The 16,671-nt window shown below is 24.1% G+C and overlaps 2 protein-coding genes across 2 annotated transcripts; both read left to right on the top strand.

The window, feature by feature from the left end:
• Nucleotides 1-15: 15 nt before the first annotated feature.
• LOC126901606 (UV-stimulated scaffold protein A-like) lies at nucleotides 16-16,279 on the top strand. The gene is made up of 11 exons (XM_050678199.1): nucleotides 16-681; nucleotides 7,297-7,407; nucleotides 7,640-7,862; nucleotides 7,925-8,045; nucleotides 8,114-8,494; nucleotides 10,348-10,532; nucleotides 10,598-10,743; nucleotides 15,418-15,616; nucleotides 15,681-15,809; nucleotides 15,870-16,003; nucleotides 16,109-16,279. Exons 1-11 carry the CDS (start codon nucleotides 566-568, stop codon nucleotides 16,209-16,211), a joined length of 1,848 nt encoding a protein of 615 aa, XP_050534156.1. The 5' UTR covers nucleotides 16-565; the 3' UTR covers nucleotides 16,212-16,279.
• Nucleotides 680-2,299, top strand: LOC126901622 (arrestin red cell). The gene has a single exon (XM_050678239.1). The coding sequence runs from the start codon at nucleotides 903-905 to the stop codon at nucleotides 2,169-2,171; it is 1,269 nt and encodes a 422-aa protein (XP_050534196.1). The 5' UTR covers nucleotides 680-902; the 3' UTR covers nucleotides 2,172-2,299.
• Nucleotides 16,280-16,671: the final 392 nt, after the last annotated feature.

Here is a 16,671-nt window from a genome sequence, read left to right on the forward strand (position 1 = left end):
GTCATGTGACCTCTTAATAGAACATCGTGTAGTACGTATAGTTGTATTTGTATAGGTACACTGTATAGATTACTCGATTTGATATTATTACGGATGTAATAAAAAAGAATTAAATAAAAACATTATTGTTCGCTTGGCGCAATTCGTAATTCTTATACTTAAGTTTCTAGTGAACGATTATCATTAAATCAGTGCGTTTCGTTCTTGCTTTAAGAGTAACTATGAATAAATAATTTTTAATTTTAAATAATTCATAATTTTATTTATCATTGTTATAAATTTTAAATTGTCAAATGACGACAGAATTGATTTTTTGTATAGTTATTAGTCCCTGTTATTTAATGACGCGATTTTTGATTATTACTTCTTTTAAAAACGCTGTGACACCTCTGTCATTTTAGTGCAAAAATTAACGTATACGACGATATCCTATAAACTAAGACCGGTTCCACTATTTCGATTTAAGACTAGAAATCTAATGTTCATCAATTTTATGAAGATTGGCATAAAAAATATTTATTTTTAAGCAATATTTGAATTTAAGTTTTCTATTAATGCAATTAAAATGACTTTGGATTACGACACTGCCAATCGAGCTGCTGAACTAGTTGAATTGTTGACTAGCAACGGTCAAGATTACAATGATTGGTCAAAACTAAATGAAATTGAAAATATTTGCAAGTAAGTTATTAATACTCAGTGATATTGACATCTGCTTATTAATTAGATTCTTATTGAAAATTTTATTTAAATAATAATCAATAAATTTATTTGATTCTAATTTAAAATTTTCTGTTACATCATCTAAACAGTTTTGACCGTCACCCTGTTAAGCAGCTGTCTAAGAATATAAATTGAGTTTTAGGTGTTTATTTAATAAATCTATTTTGAATAATAATACAATGGAGAAAAACAGTGGCGAATCTGACTCTGTTATGAAAGGTGCTCTTAGACAACCAACTAGAGTTTTTAAGAAAAGTTCTCCTAATGGAAAAATAACTGTCTATCTTGGAAAAAGAGATTTTGTTGATCATATTACAAATGTTGATCCTATTGATGGAGTTGTTTTAGTTGATCCAGATTATGTAAAAGGAAGAAAAGTATTTGGTCATGTTTTGGCTGCTTTTCGCTATGGCCGAGAAGATTTAGATGTTCTTGGTCTAACTTTTCGTAAAGATTTATATATTGCCTCTGAACAAATATATCCTGTTGGTAATATTCGTACACCTACAAGGTTACAAGAACGTTTGATCAAAAAACTTGGTCCTAATGCTATACCATTCTATTTTGAACTACCACCACACTGTCCAGCATCTGTAACACTTCAACCAGCTGTTGGTGATACTGGTAAACCATGTGGGGTAGATTATGAATTTAAAGCTTTTGTAGGCGATACTGCAGATGACAAACCTCATAAAAGAAATTCCATTCGGTTAGCAATACGTAAAATTATGTATGCTCCCAAAAAAGAAGAGATACAACCCTCAGTTGAGGTTTATAAAGAATTTGTTATGAGCCCTAATAAGTTATATTTAGAAGCATCATTAGATAAAGAACTCTATTACCATGGTGAAAGTATATCTGTGAATGTACATATAGCAAACAACTCTAATCGAACAGTTAAAAAAGTGAAAGTGTTTGTTAGACAATTTGCAGATATTTGCTTGTTTTCAACGGCTCAGTACAAGTGTACAGTTGCTGAATTGGAGAGTGAAGATGGTTGCCCCATTGGTCCAGGCTTCACATTATCTAAAGTATATACAGTTAAACCTACTTTACATAATAATAAAGATAAACGTGGTTTAGCTTTAGATGGTCAACTTAAACATGAAGATACTAATCTAGCTTCTTCAACAATTGTTAGCAATCCATCTCAAAAAGAAAATCTTGGCATAATTGTTCAATATAAAGTTAAAGTAAAACTTTGTTTGGGAGCATTAGGAGGAGAATTAACTGCTGAACTTCCTTTCATATTGATGCATCCTAAACCAGAAGAAGAAATTCCAATTTCAGCCAATATTGCTACTAGTCCAGATGCAGTAGTTGATGATAATGGAGTCCGTGTAGATAATTTAATTGAATTAGATGAAGATGGTCCTGTACTTTCTCATGATGAAGATATTATATTTGAAGATTTTGCTCGTCTAAGACTGAAAGCTGGTAATGATTAAAAAAAATTATTGTAAAAATATTTTTTTTATAAGGTAAAGTATAATATTATTGAAACTCTTAAACAATTTTTTGACTTTTGATTTATACACATGGAGTTTTTAAATCAAGTTCTAATATAATCAAAAAGTATAAACAGTATACAATATAAATACAAACATTTTCCTTAGAAAATAAAATAAACTATTAATTTACTTTGTCCAATTTTTTGCATTTATTATTAAATTGTTTCATAAATTGATTCCAAAATTTACCTAACTTAAAATTTCTGTAGGAATTTATATATAAGTACATTTAATATAAGTTTCTTGGAATTATTCCTTTGAAAAACTTTGTATCATTTTTGTTATATATTAGTATTATAGTTAATGTGATTAGTCTATATAATTGTATAATATACAGTGCACCTATTGTATAATTATACTATATCTCATTAGAAATATCTACTTAAAATTTTATAAAAGTTAGAAAATGTTGTACTTGAAGCTATGAATATTAACCATTTACTTCACTGGATTATTATTTATTATTCTGTTTCTATGATAAATATTAGGATAAAAAATAACATGATGATAAATATTTTAAATAGTATATTTCATTAAATAAATTATAACGTGAAAACATTGTAATACTTAGCACAAATTATAATTATTGTGCCAAAAATTTTACAAGTTAAAATATAAATGCGTGTGTTAACACATTCTTTTTGTTTTTAATTTTATATAATTTTTTATTTATAATTTAAAAAAATTAAATAAAACTCATAAGAAATTTGTGAAATTTAGTTTTGCTGTTTTCATGTATTAGGCTACTTGTAATATAAAAAATAGGTTACCACTTATTTCATCTATATATAGATTGTTCAGTAAGTAAGAAAACGAGTTTCTATTGTTCTCACTATTTGTAATAATTTACCTGTTTTCTTACTTACTGAACACCCTGTATATTTAATTAATAATTGACAATCTAATTGGTTATAAGGATAAAATGCTAAATATATTTATACGCATGAGTATTGATACAAACAAAATAAAATTTATATATTCTATTTAAATTGTATAATTATGTTTGATAGCATTTTAATTGTGATTTAAAAATATAAATTATTTCTTTAATCATTTTTTTATAATACTTAATTTGCACAAATAAACTTTCCTTTAATCCATAGAATATTAAAGTATTAACTAATTTTTAAAGTTTATCATACTATTACTTAAAACTGTACTATGACCAATAACTTTTCAAAAAAATTGTTTGTTTTCATGTGTATGACTATTACTTATGCCATTTTACTCCCATCAGTTTCATTTGTTATATGTTTATATTTTAGACAGTATTAATTTGTTAATTGTATTAGTAGTTTTTTTTTACATAAAAATTAGTCCAAAACAATTAAAAACTGTTAAAGCTATAAAAAATTCATAGCAATAAATCATTTTTTATTTGCAATAGACAAGTCTTAACAAAAAATTTCAAATTATAAATTTACTTTTTATAAACAAATTAATTTTGATAGGTAAGTTAAAATAAATATTAATTGTTTAAAGGTATAAAAATTTAAAAAATATATTAAGAATACCTTGTTTTATATTTCTGCGTAAAAATATAAGTATGATATAATATTTATTATTTGTTAAACTACATTATTAAAACTACATTTTTTTCTTTTATATAATAGATCTATAATAAGGAAATCCACAATAAAAAGTTGTATTTAAATTGTGATTTGTTGATTCATAATCGATTAAATATAAAATATTGTTATTTGGTTACTAATTACTCTGTAAATGCTTTTATTCTGAAAATATATTTACAAAATATGTAATTTTATTGTAACGCACATTTAAAAAATAAATGAGAAATGAGATATTTATTATTTGTTGTACAAGAATAATTATTTGTTGAACACTTTAGTTGTATTTAATAAGAACTGCAAAGCAGGGTGATGCATATTGGGTTAAATTTTATAACAAAAAAATTTTTTCAGTATTCTTTATTTAATCAATTGACCATTGTTAGAATAGACTTAAAAAAAAATTATTACCTAGTATTTTGTAATTTTAATCCATTAAATATCCTTCAGTATAAAATAAATTACAATTGATGTTTTCATCATTTCAAGAATTATTATAATTTGTATTTTATTTAATCGCAATTAATTTTTTTCACAATTAATGATTATATTTTATAATGCAACATTTAGTCGTTACTCCATGTAATAGGTGAAAAAATAATTAATGAATTTGATAGAATGTTTTTATTGAATTTACATAAAAGGGATATATTAAGTCTTTTAATCAGATAAACTAGGATCTTATTATTACACCTTTTTAAATTTTTAATGTAAATTGTATATTTTGGTAATTTCTTATTTTTTACTATAAAATTGGGTGTGTCATAGAAATTATGAATAAATGTTTGAATTCTGTATTAGAATTTTCTTTAAGTTGTGTTTTTCATATCTCGGTACAAAAAATGTTTTTGAATATTCAATACAATTATTTTTAAAAGACATGATTGTTCAAAAAAAAAAAAAATTAAGAGGTGAAAATTACACTGAGTGTTGGTTTAATACTGTTTGGTAATATAATTTTGGCTATTTCTGTAGAATATTTAAAACTGGAATTTTTTTATTTTTATAACAATATCAATTTATTTGATATAAATCTTAAAATTGAATTTTTCTAAATTTATAATTTCTACATTATGTAATAAAATAACACATTTCTCTCGTGTGTAGATAATTTTCTTGAGTTGAAGTTACCAGAATTGAAAACAATTTAACCACATATTATGTGATAATAAAATTTGCGTCAAGTATGAAGTATACATTGAATATTAAACAATAGTTATTTTTTAGTAGTCATTGCTTTTTATAATAATAAATTTTACACAATTAAAGAAATGTTTTAAATGGTTAAATACTCGTTATGTAATGGCTACTATTCGGAAATTAACAACGGTTTTAAATAAATAATGAATTTATAATTTTATTAATAGTTATTTGTAACAAGGGTATTTCCTTATTATTATAATTCCAGCAAGTTGCTTGTTACAAATATTTTTTTTTAATAGTAATATAATGTCTTATGTGTAATCATTCTAATATAATAAAAAATTAAGTCATATATTATATCTGTAGTTTGGTTCAAGGACCTTAGTGGCATTTTTATGAACTTATGATTATTTATAAACAAATAATTAAAATATCAAAAAAATGGCATTGGATTTTTTTTAATAAACTTTATTTTTAAAATAGTAAAAATGTGACATATGCCCTTCTTGCTTTAATTCACTAATTTATTTGTCAATAATTAATAATTGTTACAAACATTTTATATTGCTTAAGGTTTCATAAATTATGGTATGTAACAAAACGTACGTATGGAATTTGTGATTCTAAAAATAAAGTTTTTTAAATAATTAAATTTTTTATTGAAATATTTGAAAAATCTTTACTTTATTTTTAAATTTGTATAATATAAATAGACGTTTTTCTTTTTAAATCTATGACATTTAAAACATTGTCTGATTAATACCATGAAACGTGATAAATATTTGATTGGCATTGAACATAATTGACTGCTTCCTATTTTAGTTTTTATTCGATTTGATTTAATATATTACAGTACACAAACTAATATTTTTTACAATCATAAATACATTTGTGATAAAAATTATTTTTTTATTTTCTAATAGAATTATAACAATTATCAATATTATTTTACTATGTGCTCTTGTGTAGGTGTATCAAGTAAATTCTGTATGATGATGAAACTAAATGATATTGTAGTTGATAGAAAATTAATTAAATTAAATTAAAACAATTTTGTCTATGGCTTTGTTACAAAAAAAGTTTTAATTTATTTTTACTAGTAACATAAACACAAATTTTACCTCAAACTATAGATAAAATGTATATACTATTATATAACATATTTACGCATACAGTTTTGGTAAGGGAAAACTGAGTTTAGCTCTTTTTAGATTTTTTGTTTTATTTTATTTGCACTTATGACTTCTGGATTGATAATAATGTTTTATTATTATTACTTCAACTGTTACCCGTTATGTTATTAAATTTGAACTCGATGTTATTAAATTATATAATATTTTATTGAAAAAAATGTTTATCTTATTATAAAACAAGATCAGTTTTAATCTACGGCAGCTTATTAGGTGTTTAATTCAAAAATAACTAATTTATGATTTAGTAAATTTTTTGTAGGGTCCACCAAAAAACAGTCTTGTTAACGTGTATAAGTTTATTTGAGTTGTCTTTGGTTAGGATTCTACGGGGAATAAATGAGGTAAAAACTACACTAGTAAGTGATATATACCTATACGCAGGTCCGATTAGAAACATTTTCGAGGGTGACAACACAAAATTTTCTTGCTCTGTATTATAGTTAAGTAAAAAATTATTTGGGTATGGTTATAATTTTTTTGTCCCTCTTTAAAGTATATTTTTAGTACATTATAACTTCAATATGTTTTACCATATGATTTATCAACAGTAAACTTGATAAAGAATAATTCCGTGCTGTTATATGTTCTTAAATAATTTGATTTTTTTTTTTAATTTTTCACAAATTCTTGTCATTATTATAGCTACCAGTTTTGTGTTATACATATTTTGAAGATACTAATTGGAGGAGGCCACTTTGTCCTTAATAAGCAGTAAAAATTTTTAAATAAATTGTTGGGACTCATTGGGAAAAATCATTTTTTGATCAGTTTATACATTCTAGATCATTTAAATTTTGCTGCCGCTAAAATAGTACCGCTAGGAGAAACTGCTCACATTGGGACCTGTCAATCATATTTTGGGTTAAATAAGAATTTGAGTCAATATCAAACAAAATATTACTAGAGTGATATTTTTTTATAATTGTTTTGTAAATTAGATTTTAAATAAAAGTAACTTATCAAAAATACACTTTTAATAGTTTAAATATTTAATGATTAGTGTTATTTTTAATTTTATTAATACAATTGTTTGGTATTTTATTTATTTTTTGAATGTCATCGAGATTAAAATGAATTTTTGAATATTTATTTATGTTAGATGTTTGTGACTAGTATGATTAGGAGCATATAATTTATTAATGAATTTCCAATTTTTAGAAAATCTACTGAGTATATTGAGAGAGTTCACATGTTACTTTTACATCAGCTTAAAGAAAAACATTCAGAGGTTCGATTTAGCGCTTTGCGAGTATACGATTTTCTTTTTAAGTATGTATATACTATATACCTATTTTGACATATTCAGTATATTTAAATGCAAAGCTAAAAAGTTTTGTTCAAAGTATTTGATATTAACTAAACTGTATTTTATTTAAAATGATTCATCTGATTTCTACTTTATAATTACTATTAGAGGAAGTCATTTTTAAGTTTTACCAATAAGATTAATGGAATTAAATAACCAACAATATTATTTAAAAAAAAATATTTTTATATTTAGGAAATTTCAGCATTTTAGAAAACTAGTAATTGACGATTTTTCGATTTTTTTAAAACTTACTATAAATACTGATATTAATAAACCATTACCACCACCAAAAAAATTTGCCAAAGAATTAGAAATAATGTCTGTGAAGTATATCAAAGAGTGGAAAGACGAGTTTGGAAGTGATTTTATCGACGAATTCGATTTTGTTTTTAAATATTTAAACAAGTACAAAAAGGTAAAGGGATTTAAAATATTACAGCTCATATTATTTTTATAAAAAAAATATTTGTGTTACAGATCGATTTTCAAACGATGACTGTGCTCTCGTTTGACGAGGCTAGGAGAATTGAAGATAGAGAATGCCGACAAAAATATATTAATGAAAGAAAAATTAAATTAATTCAGAGTGAATTAAAAGGTGAATATCGAGAATTTTTTAAAGCATTAGTATAGATATATTTTAATTATCAATGCTTGAATTGTTAGAACTCGAACCAGAAATCGTGATAGCAATTAAAAGTCTAGAAAGTTGTCTAGAATTGTTAATTCCTACTCCTGAACAATTTGCTATACCGGAAGTAGAACAAATCATCAATAAAGATAGTTTTATTCAAAAAAAAACTAATGAGTCTTTTAATATAGCTCCTGAATGCTTTGATAAAGAACTAAATCTTAGGGAAAATGGAATTATATATCCTGAACATTCTGTCACAGTTACCTTGAAATCAGGATTCCAAAAGAGGGTTAAAAAGACCGAAGACAACCGAGATGTAATTGAATCCGCTAATGAACAAACTAAACTCATTACCGAAAAATACTTACCAAAAGTAAAACAGTGGTTACAGGACGTTGCTAAAATATCTAATAGTAAGTGTAAATTATTTATCATCAGGGTTGTGAATGATATGCATTTTATTAAGTTAATCCGAACACACTAATAGCCAGTATAATTTTTTTCTAATTGACTTAATAAATTAGTAATATGTTTTTTCCTATGTTGACTTTTTTTTTTAAAAGGAGGGGATTATGAAGTTAATCCCCTTATAAAACGAAATATGTCTGCATATATCTTATGGCAAAATTGCAAGAACATGGGACTCTTCAAAATGGCTAAAATAAAACTTATAAATTTTTGTAATTCACAGCCCTATATTTTCGCCTTTATCCCAACTACTTGGGGTTAATTAATATGTGAATTACTTATATAATAAAAAATTATTAAATAATAAAAATTTTGGTAAGGTAATATTTTGTATTACTCATTTGATTGACTGATATTAATATATAGGGTAAGAAGATATTCAATTAATGTTTAATATTAAATATATTTTATACCAGTGTTTCTCAAACATTTTATGGTGACTTCATTTTGAAGTTACCATAAATTAAACATTTTTTAGCGACCTCCAATAATTGATATATAANATTTTATGGTGACTTCATTTTGAAGTTACCATAAATTAAACATTTTTTAGCGACCTCCAATTATATAAATCATACTTTGGTGGTCCTTGATAATAAATTCGCGATTTTCCGACTGAGAAACACTGTTTTATACAATCTAACTTTAATAAAAATTACCTTATAAATACTCGTAAAATGAATTCGTCGGTGTAGAATCAGAAAAACTTAACAAAAAAAAATTTTTTTTCCAAATAATTTTATCCAATTATTTTTGAAATCTGTTTCTAAATTGTGTAACTTTAGTGGTACCTTATCATAACTCTAAGAGTTAAATTCTACAAAAAAAACTAAATAATTCAGTTTAAAAAATATTTTTGGTTAATATGTTTCTTTGATCTTACAACAATATATTATTTCGTAGTGAAACAATTTTTAATTTGCATAGATAAATTTGTGTACCTAATAAAGTAATCTTCTTATTACTGTAAAAAAAATCTTGCCTGGAGTTATTAATTTCTCAGTAAAATTTTAAAAAAAGAATCATGTAATTTAATCAAGCTCAAAATATTCTTTCTAATTTCGCCTAGATCATCACTAAAAGTTTATTGAACAAAAATTGATTTAAATTTATTTAAAAATGTAGAGAAGGCTAAATTCGAATTCTTTTACCTAAAAATAATATGTGTTAATATATAATATATATTATTTATAATAATAATTATAAATGAAATTTTTTTTATGATAGAATGAAACAATATAATTGTGGTTAGTCCTCTAAAGAATTCCTATTAGAGTTTTTTAGAGAACTATGTTACTAATATTGCTTAGATGCTTTATATTTTTATAAAAACGACAATTGAAATCAGTTTGAAAAAACAAAAATGAAGTAAAATTCGATATTGTTATGAAAATCATTTTTTTTTACTTATGCGGCACCACTTATACAGAAAACAAATCGAGAGCATAATTTGGCATAAAAATACAACATTTTACTATTCTAAAGTAGTTTATCTAAAGTTGTTCCTTATAAATTTGTTTCAATAAAATAATTTAAAAAATGAGGCACGTATACAGAGTTTAGCTATTATGTTTATAGCTTCTTAACTATTGTGTTTTGTAAATAAATACCACCTTAACAAGGAATGTAATGCTTAGTAGTTAGCAAGTTTCCCAAGGTCAATTCTGAGTGCAACTAAAAATTTAACTAAATGAATAAATTTAATGATCCAAGTCATTTGATAATCTAAAAATTAAATAACCTAAATAATTAGTTTATGTTATCTTATTAACATGTAATTGTATTTCGCTTTGCCCAGATGAAGTTCTATTGAAAAAAATTATTGAAATGAAGCAATATATAATAGATTTGATAAAACGTGAAAATAAAATAATTTATTATGGAGAAAGCGATAATTCAAACGATGATGATTCAGACATGGAAGAAGTGTTACCATCAACGAAAATTGCAGATGAGTTGTTAACACAATATGTTTTAAATAATGTATTTATACTTAAACTAATTTCGTGTATAGATGATTTTGTTATTTAAATTTTTTATTCAAACAGAGTACGTTTTCAAGCGCGACTACGTCTTCTCAACAAAATTTGTCGAATGAAATAAAAAAAAAATCTTTAGATGTCCCCAAGTTACCATTTGATGTGGATTTGTATCATTGGGAAGACGAAAATATTGCAGCTCCTCGAGTATTACCGTAAGGAAGCAAATTAAACTAAAAATATAATCTTTCGGCTTTTTGGTCTTTTGGCTTTCAATGCTAATTTAAATGATATAAGTAAAATTTAATATAAATTTTCATATAAATAAGTTTAATAGTTGTGACTTTTTTAAATGTAGAATATAAAGGAGGTTATTTAAAGGAAAGGTATATGAGAATTTAATTATACCTCTCTAGGGCCGCATCTAAAAAATACGCTGGCCAGTAACATTGAATATAAAATTGAAGCCATTTTTTTGTATTTATTGATTATTTTTGGAAATTGTATTTTGTAAAACAATGAAAAAATATTTTATTTAGAAATGTACTTTCTTACCCAAAGTGGATTCATTAATTGGATTTATTAATGTACCCACATAGTTCTGACTGAAAAAAAGAGTTATCAAACATGATAATTTTGATAATCAGATATGTAATTTAAACATTTTCCTTCCATAAGTTTGTTATCATGTTTTTAAACGCGAGTGTTAAAATTAAGTCACTTTCTATGAGAGAGTATTTCTTCAGTTAATTACATAATTACAGCTGTAGAAGGGTTTGAACCTCTGTACTTTTGGATCCCATTTAAGTTTTCCTGTAGAATTCGATGGGTGATAAGCAAAAAAAAAAAATATTGAGGGTGACACAAATCTTAAATGCCACCCTGCACATCTATAGAAGTTTTTTAAAGTTAAAAATTTTAATACTTTAAATTTAATATTGCAATGTAAACATTAGATATAACTTAAAATACAGCTTTTCAATAATTTCATATTGTTTAATTTCAAAAATTGTTAGTATGTATAAGATTTTATGTATTAACATCTAAAATATTTTCTTGCAAGAGATCATAATACTTTACATTTAAAATAGTGAATAGACTTAAAAGTAGTTAGACATTTTTTATTTGAGGAAGTGAATGAATTTAGAGTGTTCTAATTATTAACATATTTAGTTATTTTTATTTAAAAACAGTTATATGATTTATTTCTTGTATTCTCGGGTGAATATTTTTTATGTAAATGATGGAAGTTATAAATAGCTGCGCGCATAAACTTTTCATGTTGCATAAACAAATTTTAAACGTCTTGAATAAGATTTTACTCATAAGTAAAATGTTTTTCGTTGAATAACCACGGAATTGTGTGAGCTTACAAAAATAAAAATTAGTTTCACTTATGTTTTAGTCGTAAAATAAAATGTATTGTGAGGAAATGGTTAATTAAATTTGCCATTTATAATATTCATAGTCAGAAATATAACAACCAAAAAAATTATTGGCTCCATGTCAAGTTTTAAATACCCATTAAAAATATTTTTCTACAAACTGAAAAGACTTATTGGCTATTCATACATTTTGAATTGATCGATTGCTATTGGCAAACATTGGTTTATTTTTACGGTCGTCTGTTTTTTTTCAAACTTTTATTGTGCGATGTCTGGTTTATTTCTTGTCCACAACCTACTTATTGAACGAACTAGCGACCTATAAATTCACAATATTCGTTTTTATATGTCACGCCCTGTAAAAAGTATGTTAATAGAAAATAACTAAACTAATTAGTGTCTGTATGATCAATCAATAAATAAATACCATTTGATTTACACATTTTTTATACAATAATTGTAAATATAAATTTTAGTATTCCCAGTATGCTAAATATTGTTTGTTATTATTTTCTAACATTTGACATCGTTTTTATTTATTTTTTAACACAAATATTACTGTATACAGCTAACTAACATCTTTACATTGGGGGGGGGGTTATTCATATTATATTATATAAATATTATGAATATCGAATAGCAAAGTTTTTATAAATAAATTGTTGAATATGCTGTTTAAAACAAATATGTTAAGTTAAAATAACTATCTTGTGATAATTCTCCTAACTACGGTCACTATATGATCATTAACGTGTCACATATTCACCATTATAATAATCTGTTTTTAAATTATGCAATGTAAGAGACAAGAAAATAATTAATATTCGACTTATTGTGCCAACAATAAAATATAATTTAAAGGTGCTACATTTTAAAACTAATCACATAGCTCATTTTTATGTCAACAAAAAAAACAATATTTATTTAGAAAAGTAAATAATTAAATATAGTAAAACTAGTTTTATATAACTATTAAATGTTTAAAACAAAATTAATACCATAGAAATTAAGTAATTTAATAATAAAATTGAAAATTAAAATCTTATGACTTCGAATAATAATTAATAAGATATATTATTATGTCATCAAATATGTATCAGTTAAAACTACTAAATACCACAGTTAGTTAAAATAAAAATGATGTCACATTTCAATTTTCTTATCAGTCATTTATCTAAATTAAACACAAAAAATAAATGTTGCGATTTTTATGACAAAATTCCCTAATTATATAAATTTAACTTCAATATTACATACTAGTTTAATGTCAATAATAAGATTTTATCTTAAAAGTTTTAAGAAGAAGCTTAAGTATTTAGTTCTATTTATTTACTACTACCACTTTTTTAAGTTTAAGAGAAAAAAATTGATAAATAGGATATATAATGCAGTTGTATTGGTTTTACTTGTAGTTTGAAAAAAATTTAGGAGAGACAAAAAACAAAATTATTGTTTTACATTAAAACGTAACAAAAAGTAAAGGTAGTTATTGTTATACCTCGGCGGTAAATTATCGAACATGTCTGTTTTTCAATTATATCTATATAAAGTAGTTTTTATTAAATAAAATCATATTATAAAGTAAGTTTTTAAAAACAATTTCAATTTCGTTATTACATCAGTACCTTCAAATAAACTCGAGGTTTCTGATTTCTTAGCTTTATTCTTCACAGTAAAAATATTCAATAAACTCAATCATATTTCTTTTGTTTTCATTGTTAATAAAAAAGTTGACTATGATTAGTATTATTGAGACATTTTATTATAATTTTTATTTAATCTTATCTGTTGATCTAGATGTTTAGCTTCATTTATTGCTATGTATTTTTTTCTAATTTCTCATATATTTTTAGTGATTGTTAAATTATATTATTCATCAAGTTAAAAAAAAAAATACAGAAAATTAGTAGTAATTATTTCATAATAGTTGAATAAAAAATTTATTTAATTAGTAACCTCGAACAAAACCGAAAACTATTTAAAATAAAGTCATTTTAGATTTTATCATTATTTTGTACGTAATTATATATTTTGGTTGTAAAGAAAAAATAATTTTGATTTAGGAATAAGAGACATGAAAAGAGTAAATATCCATTAGCTGAAATTCAACAAAGAAATTATTTTCTAAACAAATTACGAAAAATTAGTACTGTTGAATACTAATTTTTTTTTCAGCGGTACCTATAATATAATATTTTGTGTTAAACAAAATATATAATATAAAATATAATATTTTGTTTAACACAATTAATTATTGTGAGCGTAAGAGATCGTGTCAAGTCGAAGTTTAATATAAGGGTAGTCGACCCCAAGTAGTTTGAATTAAGGCGAGGAAAAAGAAGAAGAGAATTAGTAGTATTATAAGTATAAATATATATCCTAATTACATATTTACCAAAATTTTTAGGGTTGGTCTGGCCTAGTGGGTAGACACGTACGTTTTGGCGCACGGTTTCGATCCCCAGAGTGCTTACAAGATTTTTATTGTGATTTTATGATTTGGTGATGTCTGGTATCTGGTATAACCCGACCATAACACCCTTCTCGTCCATCATTGGGCTAGCCAAGAATCATTTTTGATACCCTAACACGTGAAAGAGGGCCACCCTCTGTAGCATGTTAAAATTGGAGGTATCACTGTTAAAGATAATGTTTAAGTAAAAAAAAATAAGGATGTAAACTGATTTGCTAACGATAATTCATATTTTATTAGGAAATAATTTCTGAATACTTCTTATTACTCAATTACAAACTACAGTGAACAGATTTTGTGGACTAAAAAAAGTTATTATAATAATTAAGTTTTAATTCTGAATACTTTAAATTTATTATACAGTTCAATAACAGACACTGATAATATTGTTGCAATTAATAATTATCATAGAAAATTATATCGACACCTTTCAATTTTTATTCTTGGATTTGTGCAAATTTTATTTACTAAATTAAAAATTTATTTACGTAAAAGTATTTTTAAATCAACCGTACTTCACGAATTGTAATGGTACAGTTTTGATTTAGTTATATCTATTTTATATATTCGATTAAATATCATAATTTTATTAATAGCATTTTATATTATTATTATTATTTATGATATTTTTTGCATAAGAGTGTTCAGTCAATGTTAGCTTAGTCACATTATTAGTTTTAATAATTCAGTATAATTCTATTAAATTAAAGTTAATTTAGAAAATTAAACTTTATATTTGTTAGCTAAAATAAGCCTTTAGTTAAATAAAGTTAATTTTATATATTTGTAAGTGGATTCAGTTCAACCCAAAAATGTAGTATTATTTAAATTATTTGACAATAATTAAAATGGAACTATAAATATTTAATTCCAAAAGACATTAAGTCTTTTGGAATTAAATATTTATTTAGGGTTAAATTTTGGTTTGACGTGGTTTATTAGGTATTTTAATTCTTTAGTGTAATTAAATATGCTAAACATTTCTCTAATATTAAAAACATACATTTATGTTTCTGATAATTTATTTACAGAACTAATACCGAAGGTTATCATTTTTGGTCTTCTAATTCGGTTATGGATACTGACGGTGATGGGATAATACAGCCAGGGGGTCCTTCAAATTTACGTACAAGAGTCATCGAGTTTACAGGTAAATTTGAAAGAGTGGAGAGACAATGTCGGGCGCCATTACCAAGTGGAAAACTGTGTGCCAGAGAAGATCGAATTAAAGTATACCATTAAAATAACAGACATTAAATTGTATACATTTGAAGTATCGTTATGGTTTTTACAGTGTCCTTTTCATGGCGTAATCGTTGCTAGGGACGAGTCAGGACGTCCAATAAACCCAAAAGATGAAATAGAATTACAAAAGAATAAAGTACCTGATTGGCAAGACCCACAATTATTGAGAGATATACAAGTAGGATTGTGTTTATTTTTGACATTATCAGTGAGTTATAGATGTATATATTTATTTTAGCGCGAAACTGGTGTAAACTTAACAATGCCGAAAAAAGGAAGCCGAAAAAAAAAAGAAAAATACCCAAAGCTGACAGATTTTAAAAAAGAACAAAATACTCCTCGTGCACGATTGGAAAAAAAAATTTTTAAGAAGTATGTCGGAAAGTGTAACGTGAATTATAATATATTATTTTCAATAATTCAGTTTTTGTGAATTAGACATATTAAATTACACTATGTAACACATAATTTTTATAGATCATCAGTCAAAAAAGTTGCCAAGATAATGGACAGCATGGATCAAAGAAAATTCAGAGATAAATTCGGTGATCAATTCAATTATGTTCACGATACTGCTTAATATACTGATATCTTTAAAAATAATATTGATAAATATTAATTAAAACATTTTACTAAGAAAGTAATTTTCTAGTTAATTTATTAGTATACTATTTATGGATATTATTTAATAATATACATAAATAGTTTTAAATAAATTTTTTAAAAATTTAAAATTAATTTTTAATTTTTTTTATTATGTTATACAGATTTGTGATATTTAATATTATAATTATTTGAATATTATTGTGCGTCATTAAAAAATATAAAACATTTAAGTATGTTTTTGTTAAGAAGTAAAAAAAACTATACTAATATAATAATAGGAGTGTTGGTAATAATGAAAATAAAACTTAGTAATAAAAAAAAAAAATTATCATTCTATTATTTTAGTTTTTTTTGGTAATATTGAATTTTTCAATGAGTTTTTCCATATTTATACAAGGGATGTGTATAAGACATAAAGTTGAAAACGTACTCGC

Source organism: Daktulosphaira vitifoliae, unplaced genomic scaffold (genome assembly GCF_025091365.1).
Source record: "Daktulosphaira vitifoliae isolate Bord-2020 unplaced genomic scaffold, ASM2509136v1 Scaffold_3, whole genome shotgun sequence".
NCBI classification, from domain to species: domain Eukaryota; kingdom Metazoa; phylum Arthropoda; class Insecta; order Hemiptera; family Phylloxeridae; genus Daktulosphaira; species Daktulosphaira vitifoliae.

What these genes read in the sequence shown, in the direction of transcription:
- LOC126901606 (XM_050678199.1), top strand. Translation starts at nt 566, where the DNA reads ATGACTTTGGATTACGACACTGCCAATCGAGCTGCTGAACTAGTTGAA. An exon ending in GAAATTGAAAATATTTGCAA is followed by an intron (nt 682 to 7,296) that starts GTAAGTTATTAA and finishes TCCAATTTTTAG; the next exon opens with AAAATCTACTGAGTATATTG. An exon ending in GAAAAAAAAATTTTTAAGAA is followed by an intron (nt 16,004 to 16,108) that starts GTATGTCGGAAA and finishes TAATTTTTATAG; the next exon opens with ATCATCAGTCAAAAAAGTTG.
- LOC126901622 (XM_050678239.1), top strand. Translation starts at nt 903, where the DNA reads ATGGAGAAAAACAGTGGCGAATCTGACTCTGTTATGAAAGGTGCTCTT.